This window comes from Natrix helvetica (genome assembly GCF_964273705.1).
Source record: "Natrix helvetica genome assembly, chromosome: 6".
Classification (NCBI taxonomy): domain Eukaryota; kingdom Metazoa; phylum Chordata; class Lepidosauria; order Squamata; family Natricidae; genus Natrix; species Natrix helvetica.
Genome location: NC_138553.1, coordinates 86,085,579 through 86,109,223, shown reverse-complemented (window position 1 = coordinate 86,109,223; position 23,645 = coordinate 86,085,579). Strand labels below are relative to the sequence as shown.

General features: G+C 39.4%; 1 protein-coding gene across 5 annotated transcripts in view; it reads right to left on the bottom strand.

Annotated features, from left to right (window-relative positions):
- PCLO (piccolo presynaptic cytomatrix protein) overlaps positions 1-23,645 on the bottom strand; it is a 100,679-nt gene continuing 77,034 nt past the window's right edge. For 2 of the 5 annotated variants that reach the window (XM_081956894.1, XM_081956898.1), the window contains exons 16-26: positions 23,437-23,463; positions 21,969-22,062; positions 19,850-19,921; positions 17,172-17,352; positions 15,784-15,978; positions 14,517-14,699; positions 11,902-12,091; positions 11,260-11,327; positions 8,855-8,989; positions 7,289-7,434; positions 1-4,765 (exon numbers count right to left, since the gene is read on the bottom strand). In XM_081956894.1, coding sequence (XP_081813020.1) covers positions 4,625-4,765; positions 7,289-7,434; positions 8,855-8,989; positions 11,260-11,327; positions 11,902-12,091; positions 14,517-14,699; positions 15,784-15,978; positions 17,172-17,352; positions 19,850-19,921; positions 21,969-22,062; positions 23,437-23,463 — 1,432 coding nt within the window. In that variant the 3' untranslated portion in view covers positions 1-4,624. The remainder of the gene's footprint in view (positions 4,766-7,288; positions 7,435-8,854; positions 8,990-11,259; positions 11,328-11,901; positions 12,092-14,516; positions 14,700-15,783; positions 15,979-17,171; positions 17,353-19,849; positions 19,922-21,968; positions 22,063-23,436; positions 23,464-23,645) is intronic. The other 3 variants (XM_081956896.1, XM_081956897.1, XM_081956895.1) reach the window with 3 other exon arrangements.

The window sequence follows — 23,645 nt, the reverse complement described above, 5'->3', positions numbered from 1 at the left end:
TGTGTATGTGTATATTTTGAAATATTTATTCGCAAGGCTGGGATTAACAGCCTTTGTACAACACATTTTTACATGAGTTTTCAAGATACACCCTGTACACAATCACTAAACCATGACATGGATTTTAGAGACAGACTGAGCAATGATTTAAGAGCCTTTCTTTCTTCTTTTGGAAATTTTTGCAGATGTTGATGAAATAATTTGAAAGGTTTCTTTTTCTTGGAGGATTGGAAGGCAAAAACAAAATTTAACAAAACACCTCAGAAGCATGCAATGTTCATCGTGGAAATATTACATCTCTTCAAAAACTTATAAGATGGGTGTGCCTTTGGTGCTCCTGTTATCGTTATTCTTTTCATTACTACTCCAAGTATAAGTTATGAATTTTGCCTAACAGAAGGGTGGCATTGAGGTTGTCACTGCTGAGTGCTCACATTTTTAAAAAACGCATCCAACTTGTATTGACGATGACATGCTAAAATAACAGGTGAGGCCTGGAATCTAAACTCAGCCGTGTTTCAATACAAAAATGTATATTTACAAGATGATACCATATTAAGGAAACAGCTTTCTTCAGAGTCGTTCAAGTTCATGATATATAAATATACAAGTATGTGTTTTTAAAAAACCATTAGGGTACTTGTGATGTTGCAGAAATAAGTAAGCAAATAAATAAAAGGAATCACCAGTAAACAAGTTACAATTTGAAGAGAGAGTATCCAGATATTATTTTAGTTTAGCAACAATTTCTAATTCAGGATCTTGCCCAGATTTACACACTCAATTTTCCTTCAATTTCTTCATCATACAAGGGGCTACTATTTTGTTTACTTTTTGCCCCTCACTGATAGAGGCATACTTTCATATGTAGAATGGCCTATAATTTGAATATTTAATTATCAGGTATGATTTAAATAAAAAGTTAAAAATATACCATTAAAATCTATATGAAATATTTAGAAATGGAAATTCTGAATAGTTCTATATCAAGCACGCTATCTTACATACAATATAAGAGATGTTTACTGTTGACTTTTTCATCCTCAGAAAAAGAAGCCGTATCAGCTGGTTACCAGCTACAGATTCATACTCCGCAGTTGCGCCCCAAAACAAACGATATAGGCATTTAGGAAAAGACAATTCAAGTAACAATAAGGAGCTGGATTTTCACTTTACTGGTGTCTCCAGTGCATCCACAATGCGGTACTCCTATTTGTTGTGGTAGGCATTGAAGAATTGTCACAGATGTTCCTTCAGAGGGGAGGAGGCAGAGCAGAATAAATAGCATTTGTGTTGCTCCTGGATACCATTCTTAGTTTAAAGAATTAGGATAACAAAAAATATTTTAGCATTCATCACAGGAACTCAAACACTTTGGGTCATAAACTCAAGCAGATGAAGGTGTGTGTGTGTGTGTGTGTGTGTGTGTGTGTGTGTTTATATGTGATTCTTTCATAGAAATGATCCCTCATTTGTCAATACACATACACGTTCTGTGCTTTAACTCATACTTCAAGTTTTTTTTCCTCCTGAACAAGGCTTATTGCACAACACTATTTTTACCTTCAGCTCAGCAGAGTCGCGTGATGTACAATAAAATTAATTGTGCCACCAACAAGACATATTTTCCAAGAAATCCATATTCACTCTCAGATAAGAAATCTTGCTTTTGCCTGATGTAAGAAATAAATATAACACAATTTCTCTCCACCCTATCAACAGGAAAAAGGCTGAAATATCTACACATCTTCTTAAATAATAAGGTTCTGTGATTTTTCTTTGATAAAAAAATAACTGCCATAATGCTATTTTTTATCTTCATTAATAAAAAGGAAACTGCATTAAATGGGTTTCTCCATTGCATAGAATGATTCTAATACAATCAAGATACCTGATCCCAAGGAACACTGGGGAGGCAATTGCTAGTCCCAGCACCAGTAAAAGAGGGATCAGCTGATAGAAAACATCTCGGGTAGCGCTCAATTATATTTGAAGAACGTGAAGAGAAAAGAAATTCTAGCCTTAATAGAAACCATTTTTCCTAACAACGCTCCAAATTGTCACAAATCAGGTACATTCCTCAAAGCAGGGCTGTTACAGCATGTGCAACGAGGACAGGTCCAAGCAGCCTCGGTCAGTCCCATGCAGGCCGGTGGCTGAGAAACCTGGAGGCCAAAGGACATTTAACCCAGGGTAACAACAGAATTAAGATTTTTTTTAAAAAAAGAACAAATACACGAATATTGATATTCACCTAAATAGTCTCTTACTCTTGACTTCCTCAACCTGTAACAGCAGCCTAACCTTCTCAAGTGATTAAGAGTGATAATTAAAGGCTTATTTATAAGCCTTCCAATTGTTGCTTCCTAGTTCTTGAAATCTCCATGGCAACCTCCGGAAGAGTCATTGTCTTTGTTATAAACATTGAGAAGAACAATTGCACATCTCATAATTTAAGACTCACTCACACACACCCCTAGACACATGACACCGAATTGGGGAAACTGTTTCAGAGATATAGTTTCAGTCCATGTAAGACATTTGCTCTCTTCCTTTTGTGGTACCCATAGGCTGCAGTACTAAATCATTTCTACGTGATTTGGGGGAATGGCCACCTATCCTCAAGGGTCGAATCAAAATAGGTATAATTATCAAGTTGAGACGATTGAAAGTTAAGTCGGAACATTGGCTGGTCGCATACGTTCACAGACCCTATTGCTCCCCATTAATTACGGACACAGCATTACATAAGAGGTAATGGCTAAAAACAAAATTGGGACTGTGAACTGTTTCTTGGCTTCTTATTGGTTCATGAAATGTTTCTTTATTAAAACATAAAATATAATTTCAATGTTCTCTTTCCTGCATTTATTTTATAGCCTCTGGAACTCCAGAAAAATGTTCACCGATTAAATTAAATTAATTTAATTAATTTAGAATATTTAGAATAATGTGTTCAATTTATTTATAATTATATATATTTATAATTATTTTAATTTATTTATTGAATAACAATTGTTCAATTTATAATTTTTAGATATGTTAATTTTTAAGGTAGTAAATTAATCACTGCCATTGCTACTTTGCAGTGCCTATCAGCTTTTGCTACTGCACAGATTCTACCTAAGAAGAGAAAGCCAATCAGCATCACTACAGGCTAGGCCATCATTCCGTTTTGTTCACAGAAGCCATACGTTGATCCGTTTGTATTCCTTCTGCAAAATGCCCAGTGGGTGGTAATGAATGCTGCAGGCTTAGATCTTCCAACTCTGTTCTTCTAGGACTCTGTAAGAGTCTCTTTCTTGAGCAGGGGGTTGGACTAGATGACCTCCAAGTTCCCTTCCAACTGTGATTCTATGGTTCTCTCTACAAACACCTTTGCTGTTTTGGAACTAAGACGTGGGCTTGCCTCTCAGAGACCTACAAGACCTTCTCCGTGCCCTTTGCTTTTCTTCAGCAGAACGGCCCTTAGGAATGGAGGGGTGTGCTTGGGATGAAGTCTGTAATATGCCCCAACGCCAACCAAGGACGATGGCGCCGCATTCTAGAAGTCATGAAAAAAAGAAGATTCATAACTGCAGAATGAGCCAAGAGCCACTGGCACCGTGAGTGAATCTAAACCCTGGATCACTTCCAACTACCGGTCTTTTGAGTCTTGGTTCCTTGTAGTCGACAACAGCAAGACCGACAGACAGTGGCACCCAACGACAGCCATATTTGTTTAGAAGCCCTTTGAATCATGGACTCCATTATTTGTAAACAAGAGACTGAGAAAGGCAGGGAGGACAGTGGCTTCTTCCACACACTCAGGGCTACGTTTTATTTCATGCTATGGTGGCAACTGTACAACAAATCCTGATTCCCCCTCCCCCTCCTCTCCCCTCATTTCTCTCTCTCTCTCTCTCTCTCTCTCTCTCTCTCTCTCTCTCTCCCCCTTTGGACTTAATATCCTAAGATCACGATTCTGCATTCTTCACGGGAGAAACACTGAAATTGTTACTCTGAACAACTGGTACTCCAAGAAAAGAAATACAAACATTGCTACTATTTAAAGTAAAAATAAAAGATACTGCCACTTGCCCCTGAGGCACACCATCTTACTCTGAACGCTCCGGAAGTACAGAACAACGGAGGAGAGTAATCTTCTGATCGGTGAGGCTAGGAAGGAAGGCAGTCCCCGGGTGCTTTTGCATAAAATGGCCCTCCTTCCGATGTCACAAGAAACACCCAGGTTCCGCTCTCGGGGAGTCGGTCTGCCTCTAAACACAGCCAGAATTCCCGCATTGCAAAAAGCCTTGGAGCACAGGCTTTACCATTCCTTGACTGCACGGCTACAAAGGTTTTAACACCACTGAACCCTCAGTTCACTGTCATTATTCAAGTGGATTTATTTTATCATCTGAGCCAAGCGTGATGTTTTTCTTTGGCTGTCTTGTCTTGTTCTTGCTTTTTACACAGTAAAACCAGTGGATTAGCCCTCATGAAAATATGCTAAGTAGCCCGGCACATGTGTTACTTGTTTCATATTTGGCAAAACCTACCTAACGTCAAAGTGGAGTCCCGGAATCACACAAATAGACTTTTCCAGCTTGATCGGTCTGACATCAAACAAGGCCCTCTTAACTCAATGGGCTTGTGTGGAACTAACTAAAAGTTTGTGCCAGTTTACAATTCTTTTCCTAAGGTCCACTTTATCAAGCCAAATATATGCTTCACCAATCAAGGTTTTCTTCATAAACTTTCCTCCATTGGAAACAAGAAGAACCTAGGAAAAAATGCAGAAAGTGATAAGTGTAATCTTTATTGTCATTGTACTTAAATACAACAAAATTGGATAGGTTTCATACAATTGATAGGTTTCATACAAGATTAAAAAGATACAAGCATTTAAAATACCCTTAAAAAATAAAAATAAATGCTCTTGTCATGTTAACTCTTTGAAGAAAAAAAATGCTGTTGCACAACCATTTCACATGGGCTCATGTCCAACCTGGTAGCTCAATACTGCCATGGAATATATTCATCATGTATGTCATTAATTTGGGAAATGGCCCATTCCCCCCCCCCCCGAGGCAGTTAATAGGAAACTTCCTTCATCCAATGAAAGTTATTATATCACAAAGAAAGACGTCGGCGCTAAGGACTATAATACACACACGTCCACACGCAACATACTCCCTCCTCAGTGATTTCAAGCTCCAGCCTGCAATCTGGTGACTCTTTGGCAACTGTTTAAAACTGGCAATTTTAAAGAAAAGATAGAAAAAAAACTCATAATAATAAAACAACAATTGAGAATCATGAATAAGAAAGGTAATCTGCAGCCATTCAATTGGATATCAAATAATTGATTTTGATTGCCAAAAATAAAACAAAGAACAAACAAAATCCAACTCTAAGAAATAGCATTAAATTAATATAAATCATCAAAATGCATCAGATAAATTAAATAATCCATAATATGCCTACTCTCGTACAATATTGTTTCTTTATTTAGTTTGTACAGATCATGAAATCTATGTGAAAGGGAAACATTGTGTGATAAAGGAGGGTCACAATAAATCTTCATTGAAAAAACTTTTATGTTTACTTATCACTTTGATGAGGATGATGGAGATTTGCGCAACATGCTAGGTAAAGTCTGGCTCGGACTCAGACTTCTGGAATCAAGCACCTAGTGGCATAAGTGAGCCTCCCCTGATAGACCAGGTTGTAGTCTGGCTATACAATGCCAGACTGTTAGTTTACGCAAGAGACCCACGTTGTCATGCTATCGATGTAGGCTTCAGTAATTCATTTTAGATATACAATACAATAATACAATACAATAGTAGAGTTGGAAGGGACCTTGGAGGTCTTCTAGTCCAACCCCCTGCCTAGGCAGGAAACCCTATACCGTTTCAGACAAATAGCTATCCAACATCTTCTTAAAGACTTCCAGTGTTGGGGCATTCACAACTTCTGGAGGCAAGCTGTTCCACTGATTAATTGTTCTCACTGTCAGGAAATTTCTCCTCAGTTCTAAGTTGCTTCTCTCCTTGATTAGTTTCCACCCATTGCTTCTTGTTCTACCCTCAGGTGCTTTGGAGAATAGTTTGACTCCCTCTTCTTTGTGGCAACCTCTGAGATATTGGAATAATGCTATCATGTCTCCCCTAGTCCTTCTTTCTCTTAAGCTAAACATACCCAGTTCCTGCAACCGTTCTTCATATGTTTTAGTCTCCAGTCCCCTAATCATCTTTGTTGCTCTTCTCTGCACTCTTTCTAGAGTCTCCACATCTTTTTTACATCCCGGCGACCAGAACTGAATGCAGTATTCCAAGTATGGCCTTACCAAGGCATTATAAAGTGGTATTAACACTTCACGTGATCTTGATTCTATCCCTCTGTTGATGCAGCCTAGAACTGTGTTGGCTTTTTTGGCAGCTGCTGCACACTGCTGGCTCATATTTAAATGGTTGTCCACTAGGACTCCAAGATCCCTTTCACATATACTGTCATCTCAGTCGCGGAAAATCCCAAAGGGACAACTTATATTTTTATGTATACTGAGAGCCAAACCATTCAACTAAGCTATCGACCTGAGAAGAGAAAGGATCTTAAATCAATTACTTTAGGTCAATTTTTCTCAACCAGGTACCTTCTAGTTATGACTGTGTCACATTTGGAGGACATTAAAGTGAGCCATATTTTCTTCTACAAGACTATTCGCCCTTAAAGTGCACCAAAGTCAAGATGGGAGGTGCTGAGGTCATGAGGAATCATACAATGGTGCTCAGGACTGGAAAATATTGTCACATCTTTCCCTAAACAACCAAAGAGTTACAAAACCACCAAAACAAAAGCAGAAAATACAACTACCAACAACAACTGCTTTGATAACTTGTCAATGTTGTTGCTAATGTTGATCTACAGGATAACTGAAATATCTTCAAAATCTTTTGTTCTTTTTTTAAAAACTGAAATAAGATGGGATTACAATAACCTCAAATGAGAACTTTCTAAAAATCATCCTCTCATTTTTCTACTCAAAACATCACTTGAAAAATGCACTTATGCTTAAGGAGAAGAGCATGGAAATGATGGGAACATGGTTTTCTGTGGAGAAAATTGGAAGAATTGGTCAAGTGCTTTACCGAAATAGGAAAAATAGCTAACAAAATTGGGAGAATATTCCTAGAAATATTATAAATATTAGAGGCAGGTGAGTGAATAAAAGATGAATTTCAAATGCAAATATATGAGAGGGTTGAATGCACTGCATCAAGGAAGGAAGCGAGCAAAGTACCTGGAGCGAGTGGCCGGAGGGACTCAGGCTGAATCGGAAGGTCTCGTTGAACGAAGGCTCTCGGTCGTGCCTGCACACTCTCGTCTTCTTCTTCACCACCCTCTTTTGAGTCCCAAGGTTGACAACGTAGAGCTTTACATATAAATCTGTGGAAACAGATAGTTTGGCCCATTTTATAGAACACTCATAGATTAGTCATTGATTCAGGATGGCAAACATTCATACGTCAGATGAAGATTTGAAAGAGACTTCTCTTGGCTATTCCGCTGCTCAGTATCTTAACCTCTGGCTGTATTTTGAGCTTCACAACACCCCCTACGATTCCAAAGCTGTCCCAAAGGTTATGGAATTTACTGAATAAAATTCTGCACTTAGATATTATTCTATTACACAAAGTGGCCTTCACCTGATTAAAACGGTCAACCCAACTAGCTTTATTGGATCATTCAGTTCACCGTGTGAATTGGTTTTAATGTGAATCGTATGTATCAGATTGATTTGATATGAGTCAATGAGTCAGTAATAAGTAAGTGGAACTAAATAACTCAAGAGAAGCAAGAACTCCAATACCTGCATCAGACTCTTCCCTGGGATGACATTTCACTGTAATCTCAGAAAACCTTTTTATGGAAGAATGCGAAAGATACTTGGACACAACCTCTCTATGGATTGGGGAAATCCATGAGCAACCTTGAGAAAGTAGAGGCATAAAATTGTGTGGGAATGATCCTCTCCTTCTTTTGAAAGACAGTGAACTGTCAGTGTATGGACCCACAATAGGATGATTCAGGAAGTCTGTTATCTTCCTGGTATCTCTAGCTAGGATGTAATGGGACATTGCTAAGACTATGAAGAATCTTGGGGCAAATGGCCAAGGACAGAAAAGGCTCTGAACCAGACCACAAAAGCTGTAACAGGAATATTAGAATTGGGTCCAGAAATAGATTTTTTTCCTCATCAGATCTTCTGATCATAGGTCCACAGTTGTTTGAATGATCAGATCCCCAAATCTACTGATTAATGGGTCCGACGTTAGCTTGAAAGGAAGTATTCATGGGGGGCCACTATGTTCTGTCCTAAGTTGGTGCCAAGATGACATTTACAGGTGACACATAGCTGAAAGGGGTGACCGGTCCTTCCAAAAGCTCTAGAAACTCTTGAATAATTGACATTTTACAGAGATAAATATGTCAGGATAGGAAAAAGTTAGTGCACTAAATAGGGGTTGGATTACATAATCTCCAAGGTCCTTTCCAGCTCTATGATTTTTATGAAGAATAATAAAAAAACCTCACAGGAAAATAGAACGGAGAACCACTTCAATAGCTCTACCAAGATATTCCCTGGATATGCCTATGGGTGGATCATCAACTTAACTTTTGCACATGGAAAACATTTGCATCAAAGGGGCATTCAATTTATGAAAATAATATTTTCCCCCTTTGCATCTAATGGCAAAAATCCCGCCATGTTATTGCCAAATTTAAGGTAATTAATATAGCATGTAGTTGGGGCCTAATTATTTAAAAATATATACTAAAATACCGATTCATGAACAAAGGATACCTGGTAAATGATCTGGAGATTTAAACTTGTAAGTTATATTCCTGCATTGCAGGATTTCCACTATTAACTGTTCTCCATCGGTCTTCATTTCCTTTTTTAAAGCAATCTTTATTTCACCCATCACCTGAGTTTTACCTGTGATAATACAAACAAGAAAGCAAAATTAATTTAGTTATACTGAAAGGAAATGCTACTATTCTGCTGGATTATCCCTGACATCCCAGAATTTGGCACAGAAAAAGTAAAAAGAAAAAAAGAAAGAGAAAAGAATGAGAAAATGAAAAATATAATAAATAAAAAATCAATTGTAGAGAAGTGACTTCCAACCTTCATCACTAGTATAAACAAATTTCACTTCTCCCCATTAAAAACAATTATCTCTTTATTATTATTATTATTATTATTATTATTATTATTATTATTATTATTATTATTATTATTATTATTATTATTATTATTATTATTATTATTATTATTCGTATTTCTAAACCGCCCCCTCTCCCAAAAAGGAATTCGGGGCGGTGTACAGTCCACACAACAAATAAAGATAAAATACAAATATAAATATAACTATAAAAATACATATATATGTAGAGGAGGTTAAAATTAACAGTACTGTACTGAAGAATAAATATGGGTCTAAAAGCCCTAAAAACAATTAGAAATTAAAACATTACCCTTAAAATAACCAGGTGAGAGTATGCTACCAGGAGTTCACAGTTGTAACATTTATAATTATAATTATGCCAGGCCAGCTAATCGGAACAGGTGAGTCTTCAATTTTTGTCGGAAGGAGCGGAGATCCAAGGTGGTTCTAATGTCGGGGGGGAGGTCATTCCAGAGGGTTGGGCCCATCACAGAGAAGGCTCTACTCCTTGGCGCCGCCCGCTGGCATTGCCTAGTGGACGGCACCTGGAGAAGGCCCTCCCTGTGAGAGCGGATTGGCCGCAGGGATGTATGTGGGAGGATGCGATCCCGCAAGTAACTAGGTCCTGAGCCATGGAGCCATATCCCATCTCTTATCTATGAGCAAGTCCATAAAACATCATCTTTTCTATTGCTGGGTCAGCAGAAAGTTCACAAAAGGCTGCCAGAAGTAACAATATGACTTGTTTTAATCTTGATCAAGTAAACCAACTTTACAATCCTTCTTTATCTTAATCTTTAACTCATTTAAATGTTGCTGCAGGATTTGATTTCTTAAGGTATTTATTTATGTATTCACCACATTTCCACCCTGCCTATCTCATCTAAGTAACATTTTAGCAAGCCTGTTTTGTAAATAAAACAAAATTTCCAGGTCACTTTTTGGTTTATCATTTGTATTTTACTTGATTTCCCGTTTCTTGTATATCCAGTAAGACTTCTTTTCCAAGTCATTCTTGGACTTCCTTTTAAAGTCCACTTTTGGGACAATCACTATCTAGTCAAATAAAATTTATCCCACAGTTGTCATTTTTTCAATGTCATCTTTTGGACAAAATCTATCCATAGAGGCATACAACATGACTGACACTGTTCATATTGTGGCTATTAATTTCAAGCTCTGTTCTTCAAAACATTCCTTTAATATTTTCAATGTTATAATGTTTTGCACCATATTTAGATCCCAGTTAATTAACACAAAGTAGGCTTGTGTCCCCTCCCCATTTAGAATTTTTAATCCCATCTAGTGTCTATTTTTTTGAAACTATTAATTAATTTATTTTTGTTATGGTTTGTAAAACCCAAAATTTATTTATTTCCCATGAGAAGCTGTTTGGTTTTTATCAGTTTTAAAATCTTATTGTAGCAATTTCTATATTCTAATTTTATCTGCATCCTTAGTCTGTTTATAACTTCCTGAGATCAAAATCTTATTTAGCTTTTTGCCATTTATTTTAAAGTCTTTCAATCTTTAAATTTATGATTAAAATTTCATTTCATTCAGGATAGAAGGCAAACTCACCAGGCATTTTCAAAGTTGTCATTCTGAAGTGCTCTCTAATAGCTTGCAAGAAGTTAATAATAAGAATTTCCAGAAGTGATTAGAAAATGAGGTTAATGAACTCAGTGCCTTTTTAAAGATGTCAACTACAGTTGCAAGCAAGATGGCAATTCTCGTCATCTCCCGGCACCTGTGGGAGACCCTTCCCTAGTTGTAATTATCCTTGCACATCCCTGTCCCCTTCCTCACAATCTAATTGGAGATGCATGCAGTTTAGTATTTGGCATTGAATAATGTTTTCTTACTAACAGTAGGTTGTTTACACTGGAAGGCCTATTGTTGCTACCATCATAGCATTTTTGGTTACAATAAAGCAGAGAGTTTCTTATAAAAATAGCATTTAGATTAATAGAATAGCAACAAATATTTTCTACAGACTTCTAGATAATTCATTTTGAATTGAGATAAGACACTTTACCTTCAATCTCTGCTAATCCTACCCCTGATTGCTTCAGGGCTTCTTGTCCATTCTGGCTCATCTTTCCTCTGTTGAAAAACATAGGTGGGTCTGCTGTTAATAAAGGTGATTCTGTAAATGTATAAATATATAAATATACAGAATACAAAAAAAAAAAAACAGTTGATCACAGAGAAGCAAGTAGGATACTAAAAAATATGGAAGCCTCTTGATTCCCATTTGAAAAAGGGAATCACTTGCAATAGAAGGTAACACTAAGAGCTACCAGATGTTGCCTGATGCATAACTACTGCACAGCTTTAAAGTTTTGACAATGCACGTTGTTAACCTCATCCAAATACCAGCCAAAGCCTGCAAGTGGTACTATGAGACCGCTTAATTTACTAGATTAACCCAGTTGGGCCGAATGCTGCTGCCAATGGAAGAAACCACTTGCAGCCCCCACATGTACTTCAATGAACTCTCAAGAGTGTCCCTGCTGTCCTTGAGGGGACTCAGTGGCTGGAGGTGGGACGGGAGGGCACGGAACTATTTGGCAGAAGGGAAGGCAGCTGCTTCCCCGAGGTCTGAAGAGCAATTCTACCACCTTTTCTCAGGGATTAGGGAAAACACAGTAAATGATGAGGAAAAAAAAGCCCATACATTCTTGGAATTGGGAAAAGATGGTTGTCCCCATTGGTGGTGGTGGTGGTGGTGGTGGTGGTGGTGGTGGTGCCGCTGCCGCTGCCGTTGCTTCCTTCACTGTCCACACTGTAGCCGCTGCCAAAGGTGCTGGTTGATGAGCCAGTGGAAGAGACTGAGCTTTCTCCTGGCCTGTGGTTGGTAGACCTTGCTGCATGGAGTAGAAAATAGAAAGAGTTACAGAGACAAGGGAGCACCACCCATAAAGAACCCTGCTAAAAGTTCATCTAGTTTTTATCATCTATTTTCTTAATCTTTTGTTTTCAATATCAGCGCATTTTATTTTACATTTATCCTCCCACTTCTTTTCCCAGTGGGACAGACTTATGCTGCGCTGTCAGAAGCTTCAATGTATAGGAAGAGTAGAGAAAATCTTCCTGGAAAGAAGAAAAGTGAGAGGAGGATCTGGCCACACCATGGCCAGGGAGAGCTGAGCAACCCTGCAGAGAGGGGTGAGAGGCAGGGTCATTCAGCTGGGGAAGAGAGGCATGGATGGAAGCCACCAATATTACCTGCAACCTAATCAAGACGCTCTAGAAACATCAAGCCATACAGCAATGAGAGGACAAGGAGGATCTAAAAGGAGTTATCTCCTCCTGAGGCTTCTTCAGCTCCAGCTCCTTTTATTTTCTGGAAGCCCCTCAAGATCTAGCTTGAGTCACTTGCAAACCTCAGATGTTGAATTGGCTTGCCAAGAATAAAATCATTTCAATCAGGAAAAATACCTGACTTTGGGTTTCTCTCTACCATAAGATAGCCTCCACCAGAGCAAGATCTGAGTAGCTGGATTGCAGAATTAAATATGGATGGCTGTAGCTGCTTTGGAACCAAGGCTGACCTCCGGAATCTCTTAATAGGGGCGGGGTGGGGAGAGAAGGAGCAATGGAGGTGCCTGCTACTGAAGGAGCCCTTCGGGAGATGCCAGAATGGGAGAAGGCGGGGGAGAGATTAGTAGATAAATAAATAAACATTGAGAAAATGTTTATGCCAGGCTCAAAGCCCTTAAATATCTTTAACCAAAGTGAGGTTGTGGTATGAAGATGGTGGCACTGATTTAGCAGACATTCAACTTTAGTACTGGGCTTTCTTGTTCATTTCTGTATTCCTGTGAAATGAGGTGTGTGTGTGTGTGTGTGTGTGTGTGTGTGAATATTGCTCTTTTGGGGACAAATTAATGTGTGATCCTTTTGAAATCTTGGCAAGTTTTAGGCTTTAAGTATATTCATTAGGGATTAAAGGGATTAAAGCTTGAAGTAGAATCACATGAGAAATTGACACTATGGAGTAATCCACGGTTTGAAGATAATAGGGAAGATGCTTTATTAGAAAGCATTGGCTAAAAAGGAATAAAATTTCTATGGTTTATTTATAATGGTCGTTTTAATGATTTTGCTATGGTACATTCTGACTAGGACTTACCTAGAGTTTTTGCTTGGTATTATAGTCAGTTGAAACGTGCCAAAATTGCACAGTCCAGGTACCTCAGTAGCTGGAATGCTAGTATGCTTAAGAAATTCTTGAATCCAACAATTAAATTTTACACAGAATTGAAAAACTGGATGAATATTAACATAATTACATTCCGGAAATATACAGCCTTAGAAAATTAATGGTCCCAAATTTTAATAAACGTAAAATATGCTTAAGAATGAAACTAACTCAGCAGAAAACACTGTTTCTTTTTTATTTGATCTCAAGTAATGTTTGAAATTTCCATGTTTGCCTTTGCATGTCTGAACGGTTTATTGTCCTCAGACACTCCATATACTGTATGTGTTTGCAGGGCAAAGCAGCCAGTGTATCCAGCACAAAGCCTATCTAGCCGGTCACAGTCAACGTCTTATTGAGTTAGAATGACATTGGCCTTCTCAGTGGACACTCAGAGGCTGGTTAAACAAAGACAGGGAAGAGGAGGACACAAAGCCAAGAGAAGGAAAAGGTGTACCTCCTGTTTATTCTGGTCTTCTGGGTGCCTGGAATGGAAGAAGGCCCACCCTATCCTTTTTCAAACAGGATACAAAAGAGGCCGAGAGCAAGCTAATTCCCAGCTCCTCTTGTCTACCAAGCCATGAACAAATGAAGAGACCCCAGGTGATATTCAGCAGCTGCCTTCACGGAGCCTTTCTACTCAACGTCCGGGGAAGAATTTTGTTTTGAAAGGTAGATTTTTCACAGCAGAATACACAGCACATGTCAAAGTGATAGCACCAACGCAACAAAACAACGACAAGGTGTCCATTTTGTAATTCCTCTGTGCCACAATAGTCTTTAATTATACAAAAAGATTGGTTTAATCACGCTTAAGGAGTTCAAATTAAATGCATGACATTAAGTTGGCAATATCAGCACGAGGCATTCGAGTTTTGGAGGAGGATGAGCACTCTTTGTGTTAGAAGACTCAACCCTTTATGAGACTAGCCCTTTCAGCAATTAAGAAATCTTAATCTCTTTAAACCCAGTGGAACATTACGGCTACGAGCGGGGGAATAACTTCACCGTGCAACAAATTAGCAGGCCTGGCCAGAAGGCCCTCGGTTCAGGCCAGGCGTCCCTCAGCCGGGTGTTTTTCTGCTCACCTCCTTCAGGGTTGAAGGGTCCATCGGACATCACTTTCCTGAGGGCTAGTTGGCTTTGCTCTTTGTTGTCACTGGCTGGTGGAGGTAGATTGTCAGACTGAGTTCTTTGAATTGGGAGGACGCCCGCTATGCTGTGTCTGTGCAGCTTCCTGGCATGATTAGACTGACCGCTTTTATGGGCTGCTGTGGCAGTTATGGGTGAAATGGAAACCCACAATATGTACCTCAGATGGAACCAGCTTAAATGTTAGTCATGCAAACAGAAATGGGGAAATTCTCTTTTCTGCAGTTAAATAGGCAAGTTTCTTTGAATTCCAAAGAGACATCACATGAAGAGCAGTAAATGGTAATTAAACTGGCTGTTTCTTTTTAATTAAAATAAAGGGATAAAGAAGACACAGAGGATTTTATTTCCTGCCTTTTGCATTACGCAACAGTCGCTGGGCACCAATTATCATGGAGACAGCAAACTTTTGCCACAGTTGGATTATACTAATTTGCCACACACTAAATCCTCAACCTGTAATTCCGTGAAAGAATGATTTACACATGGTGAAATACAGAAATACTGCTGTAATTGTTAAGCCTCATTGCTAACTAACATTTTTTATACTCCATATAATATAGGGCTAATGATTAAGTCATTAATAAAGCCAGTATCTAATTTTAATCACAGCCAATGAATTTCTGTCTGTGAGGTTGTACAATATTATCATTGGATGAAGAAAACATTTCAAGTATGTTATTTCTAAAAAAATAATTTTGTACAAAGGAAAGAACATTTACCAGTATGAAACTGAACCAAATACGTTCTTTCATTTTGGTTTTCAAATTCTGATATTCTACAATAGGTCTACCCCATTTGCTTTTCACATTTAGCGTGCTGGGTTTTTAAAAATAAAATTTCCACAATTCTCAGGTAGGGGTAGAGCTGGAAACAAAGTCTATAAAATTTAAATTAGTTGAGGCATTTAGTGACACCAAAGGAACAAAACACAACAAACCTTCCCCATAAGAAGTGCAGGATTGTAGCATACTGAGCAAATGGGAAACATGCTGGAAAAACAACCAGTTTAGGGATATATTTCTATGTATTTACAGACAAACTGACAGAACACTGAACAGGTGAAATGCACCATGTGCCAGAGCGGAAAGGAAAGGCCAGCAGCAGGGAAGATGGCCAAGCAGGAAGATGGGAGAAGGGTGGGAGAAGGCCACAGATGAGAATTAAGCTGCCATGCTGAGGAATTTTATTTGTGTCTTTTACTTGGTTGGAGGCGTAGCTGTTGGACAGCGGCTTCGGCAGCAGCGATGGCTGCCCCAGCATCTTCAAGGTGAGTTTGAGTGACACTGGTTTTGCTTTGGCTGCGAGATGGTCCGTGAGAGCGCAGGTGTCCCTCGGAGGAAGATTTGGAACTTCCCGGGCTGCTGTGGGACTTCTCAATGGTGGGCATTTGCATATCTGGCCAAGAATTGTGGGAGAAAAAATACCAGGAATACAGTATATTAACCTTCATCCACCTCAGAGCCCTAGAGTGATCATGTATGCAATAGAAGGCCTTCTACTCCATCACCCCTCAACTGAAAACCACAGGTGGAGTCTTCTCACTTTACCTTGCTGTGTTGTTGCGAATAAGAAGCAGGGAATAATGCCCAACCCTAATCTTCCATAGGCCCCCGAAGAAACAAACTCCCGCCCCCACGTCCACCTGCTACCTGCACATTCTGGGCCTTTGCTTCGTTGGATGCAAACACCCCAGGGGTTCCTAACAGGAGGAGATTCAAAGCTACAAAGCCACCTTTTCCCTCAAAGGTATGAAGCTAAGGTGGGGAAATGGATGGCTCTTCTACTACTGTAGTTTCCTCTACTTTGCACCTGGCTCCAAAGCAAATCGGCTCAGTTCTCTAACAGTCACTCTTATGGGGTCACATAATTTTAAACTCCAGTGCAAAACCTTCAGGCGGCAATCTTCCTGATAATTTTTAACCTGTTTTCAACTGATTCAGTCACTTTAATCGCTTTGTCCTGTGGCAATTCTACACCTATAAAATAAGACACTGCTACTATTGCTATTCTGAAGCTGAGAATGGCTGATGCAAAGCAATCCATGAGTTCCTGCCAGGGATTAGTTTAGAAAGGAGACCTTCTGGAAACCAAACATAACTCTTCTGGGGCTTAGCTTTACTCCCTGAATACCTCATGGCCAGAACAGGCTGGAAACTGTATCGGCAGAAATTGAGGTGGCCTTCTGTTAATTCCCCATCACTTCCAAAGAGAACGTGGGATGCGTTTCTTTGCTTCCTTTTAAAAGTCTCCTTCCACCCCTCCTACAGCCCCCAGCGCCTCCCTCTCTTTGGGCAAACCCACTTCACTGGGCTGCAAGGCAGCTCAGCCATCCATTGGCTGCTGGGCAAAGGAAGGACCAAATTGCTCATGGGGGGCTCCAATGGGTTCCACCCTCCGAAGGAGCAATGGGCTCAAAACCTGAAGGCTATTTCTCCATCAGACTTAAGAAGTGCAATAACTTCCTGGGTAGAGCAGGAGATCCCCTGTGCCTCACATCTGATTTCACATCAAATGGTCCATGAAGCCAGAGGTTACCAGGAGAACCTACCCTGCTGTCCACAAAGAGGGGTAGTTGGTGGAAGTCTTACCTTTTGATGGATCAGGAAAAATACCATGACTTCTGCTCTTGATGACTGACGGTTTCGGAGATGGTTGACTACTCTGCCCCGAGTGGGATCTCCCGTGGTCAATGCTTTCACTCTGCTCCTTTAGAGGGTACCAGTGGGGAGTGTTATCCAGGGAAGAGGCACTGGAGAGTTCAATTAAGACCTAAGCAGTGACAGAAAGAGAGCAAACATTTGGTTCTGTAGAAGCAAAACTATTCTGGGTGCGCTGAATCTCAACACTCGCTCCAAGCTCATTTGATACAACATTCCCCTTCGGATGATTGTTCAGTATTTGTGTGCAAGGTCCTTGTTTCAGGAGATTAGAAAGGGAGAAGAGAGAGAAAAGAAAGGAAGGAAAGAAAGAAAGAAAAGAGGAAAGAAAGGGTAACACAAATGGAGACAGGTTTACTTCCAACTATATGGCACCAGGTGAGCACTTAAAAGAATCCGAAAGGGGAAAGCCTTGCTCATGAGCCTAGACGGGAGGTCTTGGAGGGCCTGGGTCCCTTCAGGTTTGTGCCCTGGAGTGATGATTGACAGTTTTGAGGAAACCGCTGATGAGAGAAAAGTACTCCAAGAAAGAACAAGGGTTTTTTTTTCCTCTCAGAGTGATTGTTTTATTTATTTATTTTAATTAGATTTCTAGACCGCCCCCTCTCCCCGGAGGGACTCGGGGCGGTGTACAGGTATAAATTTAAAAAACCCATCCAAACAATAATATACATTGTTAAAATTAGATTAAATAACCCCTGTACAATTTATAAAAATTAAAACTAACCCATAAAACCAATCATAAAATTTAAAAACCAAAACTGAGGTGGGAAGGCTGGAATTAGGCCAGGCCGGCTAGCTGGAACAGGTGGGTTTTAAGTTTCTGATGGAAGGAGCGGAATTGCAGGTATGAGCAGTGGATGTTGGTTTCAGCCAGAGCAGAAGACAATAGAGACATTTAAGTATTTCATGCACACCCTTTGGGATATCTTAAAGGTTTCTGAGTAGTTTCTCCAGAATTTCACCTTCTTTAAAAATGAGATTTATTAAATAAAAAAAGTACTTTGTAAAACATCTTTCATGTCATTTTGCTTTTTATTTGGGCTCAGGATAAAACCAATCATGTCTGCAATTTTTTACATTTCAGATTTTTTTTTCAAGTCAATGTTATTCAAACAACTTTTCTAACATAAGAAGTGGCAATTTATATAATTTAAAAAAGTAAATAAAATATAAATAGTTCATAATTTATAGCAATGGTCAAACATTCTACAGTGGTTAATGGTGCCGAAGTAGAAACCGTGAGACCATAACCTCTTGCCTTAAGCATGAAACTTGGCTGGGTGATTTTGAGTCAGTCATTCTCTCTCTCAGCATAACTCATCTCACAGAATTGTTGGTGGTGTCAGGAAAATAGGGGCAGCAAATGTAACCCCCTTCCTCCCGAGTTGCACAAAATACAGGAGCAACACATTAATGATTTCAGCCTTCACCATAGTGCGTTATTATTAGACAATCTTGTACTTGTATTTTTATATATTATCGTATTTTTTGGAGTATAAGACGCACCGAGGTTTTGAAGAGGCAAATTTTTTAAAAAAGTTTTTGCACTCTGCAAACTTCCAACAATGGCCCGTTTTTCACGAAAACGGGCCCATTTCCCCCCCCCAAAAAGGGCATGACTAGCTCTTAGGAGGCTTGTAGAGTGCTCCTTGGGGGATGGGGGAGCAAAAAACGAGCAAAAAAGGCCCATTTTATGTTCACTTGTGCCCTCCCCAGCCCCCAGGAGCTCTCTGAAAGCCTCCTAAATGCTGTGCACGACCATTTTCGTGAAGGGGGTGGGGTTTCGGGAGGCAAAAAATGCTGTATTCAGTGTATAAGACGCACCCAGATTTTCAGCCTCTTTTTTGAGGGAAAAAGCTGCATCTTAGGCTCCGAAAAACACGGTAGACTACATTTATATTTTTGGGAAACATGAATGTTTATGTTTTAAATCTATGACAGATCCTAGGGGATAGGACAGGGGTCAGCAACCCGTGGCTCTGGAGCAGCATGTGGCTCTTCCATCCCTCTGCCGCGGCTTCTTGTTGCTGGTCAGTTCCACAATTGATAGGGCTTTCTGTTAGGACAGGTAGAGGAAAAAGGATGCCACGCTAGGAGGAGACTCTATGGTGGGGGAACCGGACTTCCAGTCTGCTCCGGAATTGAACAGGGGGCTTCCGGTTAGGACCTTTGTGGCTCTTTGAGTGTTTAAGGCTGCCGACCCCTGGCCTAGGAGAAGGTTACCCAAGATGTATGAGTGGAAAAAGTTGCTATGATACCTGAGCAACGGGAGATGACTGAACTTGTAATGGAAATCATATTTTGCTTATAACTTTACAGGCTATGCTAACTCGGTTTTTAAAAAGAAACAAGGGTTAATTGCTATGATGGCTTTGTTAATATATACTTAAATCCTACTAGATGGGTTTAAGCCAAAAACAATGAAATCCATTATTTCTTAAATGGATGAATGTCACAAGACATTAGTGTGCATCTGTCTCTGTCGTAGGGCCTCTATCTAGAGTTCTAGACGAACATTTCTTGGGATTTAAAAACTGTATCATGTGATTCCATTGCCATGTGGGGAAAGGGAAAATTAGAAAGATTAAGGAAAATAGCAAACTTACTTCACCCAAGAAGTCATTAGAGGAGAATCTATCATAATCCCAGACACTGACTTCTAGAGTTTTCTTCTTCAGCTGCAAAAGATAATAAATTTTAGCTCCCATTGTGCAATTCACACCCAGCCCACAAAATATGCTCCACTGAATAATACCATTGGCAAGGTGACCACTCGGCAATCATTCCCTTCACATTGACCTGGGGGTGGGAGGGAGATCTTTGGAACGAATTCTGAGTGGAGGAGTTATTTGGTCAAGCTTTGACCAGGGGCATCCCATAGTGGACTATGTGAGTGGCTATCTGGAATGGTGTAAGAAGAAGTCTTGTCCAACTCCTGCTCTGAGTGTAATTGGCTAAAGACCTTGGACAGATGGCTCCGTCACCTCTTTCTTAATGTCTTAAATTTTTTTTGAAGGTGACAGCAAATGTACTTAATAAGGGTATCATGGCATAACTGACCTTTTAATTTAAAGACTTGATTGAAAGGCGTGTTGATCCAATGAATCCATGAAATTGAATATTCAATTTAAATTGGACACTTTTAAATCAATCTGGAGGTTTATTAGATTTCTATACATGTGTAACCCATTTTTTATCCAGTCAAATTGACAGTTAGAATCAACTTCATTGAAGTTGACAATTTCTTTAGATCAAATTGATATATTGTATTTTGATTTGAACTGATCAGTCAGTTTGGATCTTGAATGATTGGCATATGCATAATTGATAATACCGTCCCACTAATATATACTACAATGAGCCAGAACAATTCTCTACATTTTGCTAAGCATGGAGAGTTAAAGCTGTTGCTTCTCCTTTAACTTGCTTTTCCATGTATCTATTTATTTACTGATCTTCCTCATCTAGAAAAGCCAGCCAGATTCTACCAAGGGGTAAGCAGAGCAACCAGAGGAAAGGCGGAATGGCCGTCACTGACGTTCAGAGGGATGCATTCAGATACAAAGGAAGAAGAGATCAGGCAAGCATGCCGTGACACACCCTTTTCTTCTTCCACAGGCTGCCTTGCAAAGAACAGGTGAGTGGGGAGAGATGTTGGAAACCTTCCGGTTTGACCTTCAGCTCAACGCAGAGATTCACCCCAATAATATTCCTATCAGACAGGCCCATCTGGCCACTATTAAAATTGGGGCGAGCCCGGAGGAATTTAGCTCTGCTGCTGAACAACTTTTTCTTAAGAATTTTTCCTGATGAACAACTGAAAATGCCTTTCTTATCATTTGCTTCTTATCCCGTCTTCTTGAACCCTATTCTGTCCCCTATTCTGTAATCCCTGACAGGTTTCTGAACATTTTAAGGTGGTTATTAAGTGTCCCTGTAGATAAATATACCTGACACATCCAGATATACTCTTGTTACAAAAGGCATGTGCCGTTTTTGGCTGCTCATCTCTGAAATTACTCTGGTTTGCCAATATCTTTTAACTCAACACAATGTGTGGTCAAGGCCAAGAAAAGAGAAATAACAACTTTCCCACCCAGCCTTTTTTCCTCCTCTTTCTTTTTCCTCCCCTCCCAAATCTGCTACCCACCCCATTTGTGCCACCTGTGTCAATTTGACCCCTTTTTTGGCATTCCTGTTAAAAGGAGATTTTGTGCAGTATATTTCTGTGTATGAAAAGGATTTTGGGGTACGAGACAGATTTTATAGGAAGTATATGAAACTGATGGATTATTTTTCATAAATAGGATCCTTTATTTGATAGATAATTATAATCAGTAATTATTAATTCAATTAGTTCTTTTGGTCTGAGCAATTCGCAGTTTGAAATGTGGCAAACTGGAAAATCTCCAAAACTAGTTTTACACAGAATTAGCCATTTTTGGCGGACAAGATAGTCAAGCTGGGCATTGCATTCAGATTTAAATCTCTGCCTATCATTTATCTTAATCAACACTTCCTTTGGGGGAAGCAGCTGTCTCTGGTTCAAGATCATCTTCTTTCAGAGTAGAAAAAAAATTATTATCCCTTCCAGGCTGTCTGTCTGAGCACAGTGGAATGGACGAACAGCATGCTGTTGGGATGTAGGGGATGTTATTATGGAAACAGTTTCCCTCTTGACATTCTCTTATCCCAGGAAGAAAAAAACCTCCTTTAGCCACAGACCTGCTCTATGAAGATGCTTTTATAAATAACCGTCTGGTTCCATTCAGGATTCAAGCTTTTCTGTATGTATTTTGTCTTTCTCTTGTTCTCAACGCTGAAGTGAAACAAACGAACAGAGCATAATATTACTTTCATGGGTCTCCTATTGTTCCAATTTATAAACAGTTTTAACACATCTGATGATTAAACTTTCAGGCTCCTATAGTCAAATGACCTCAGATGGCATTTAATTTCATTGTACGAGGTGCAATGACAATAAAGTAAACTGCAACTACAACTAGATCTATTTCAGCATAAATGATAATATTCTATTGAGCATTTGTTTTAATTACATTTTACGATTATGCACATTTTGCAGGGCATTATTGCTTTCATGAATAACCCCCCGAACTGAAATTATTGCATCATTTTAAAGCTAAGTCATCCCTTCTCATACGGAAAATAATATAGCAATTTCTAATAAGTTAGCTCGGTTATAAAAAGCATTGGTTTCTTTAGGCAGATTAATTTTTGCAGAGAAATGCAGAAGTGATAAATGAGATACAGCAGGTGAGCAAAGAGCTAAATCTGAATGTGCTACGTAAGTAGTGTCACTGCAATATAGTGTATCTATTATGTGAGGGACCTTTGAAAGCATGCAATATAAAGACATTTTTAATGCGCTTGGAGCATTTTCGCAGGATCCCAAAACAGCTGTCTTAGTCTCTGAGGTTGATGGATCAAGGATGCGTTACTTATCAAGTGATTTACTAAGATCTATCCAAATACGTAAAAAAGGGGGCAATTAAAATTGACCTCTATTTGGATACTAACTCATATAGCAAGAATCCCATAAACCCCAAAGAAACTGATATAAAATGGAAAACTACAATTTATGCATAAAAATGATTTTTCAGTACAGTATTTGCATTTGCTAGCAAGCAATTCATGTTAGAGAAGCAGAACAATTTTTTTCTTCTTCCTGATGTTTTCTCACAAGTTCAGGGCCTGCTTTTGCCAGATAGATTGTGTTGATCCTTCAGTTGTGACAAGAGCTGTCTTTTTGCCCAAGCCTGACTTTGTGGGCTGAGAGAAAGTATGATTGGCCCAGGGTCATCCAGCCTCTTTTCAGGCTTAAAGTGGGACTAGAACTCACCATCTCCTGGTTCCGAGTCTGGTGCCTTACCGGACACAGCCTCTCAGAATAATTATTAATTGATAGTGGATTATTATTTCTGCTGATATTAAAATAGTTGTGATCTTTCACAATTAATCCTGTAATGGTAACATAAGATGCTGCTGCGTCAATTTGTTGCCTATTATAAATTTTTCACCTCTGGCCATCAATAATCAGATCAGCCGTTCTTGGGAGCAAATGCAGTTTTCTTTCCTGCTTTATAAATCACTGGAATTCTGGGCAGGTGAGTGAGTATACACACTATGGATGTTTTCATGCACAGAGCATCAGTTAAAGAATAAAGGGCTCTACCTTGCATTCTGGACAACCATGACTTGACTGCAAACCCGGTGAAGAAACAAGGCATCGAAAAGCAATAGAAAGGGATACAGGAAGCAAAAGATTAGGAGGAGATAAAGAGATAAAGCATGATGCCAGCCATATATCAAAAGAGGCTCAAAATTGAGAAAGAAGAAATGTTACGCAGACTGGGCACATCATAATAGAAACCCCCCCTCCCC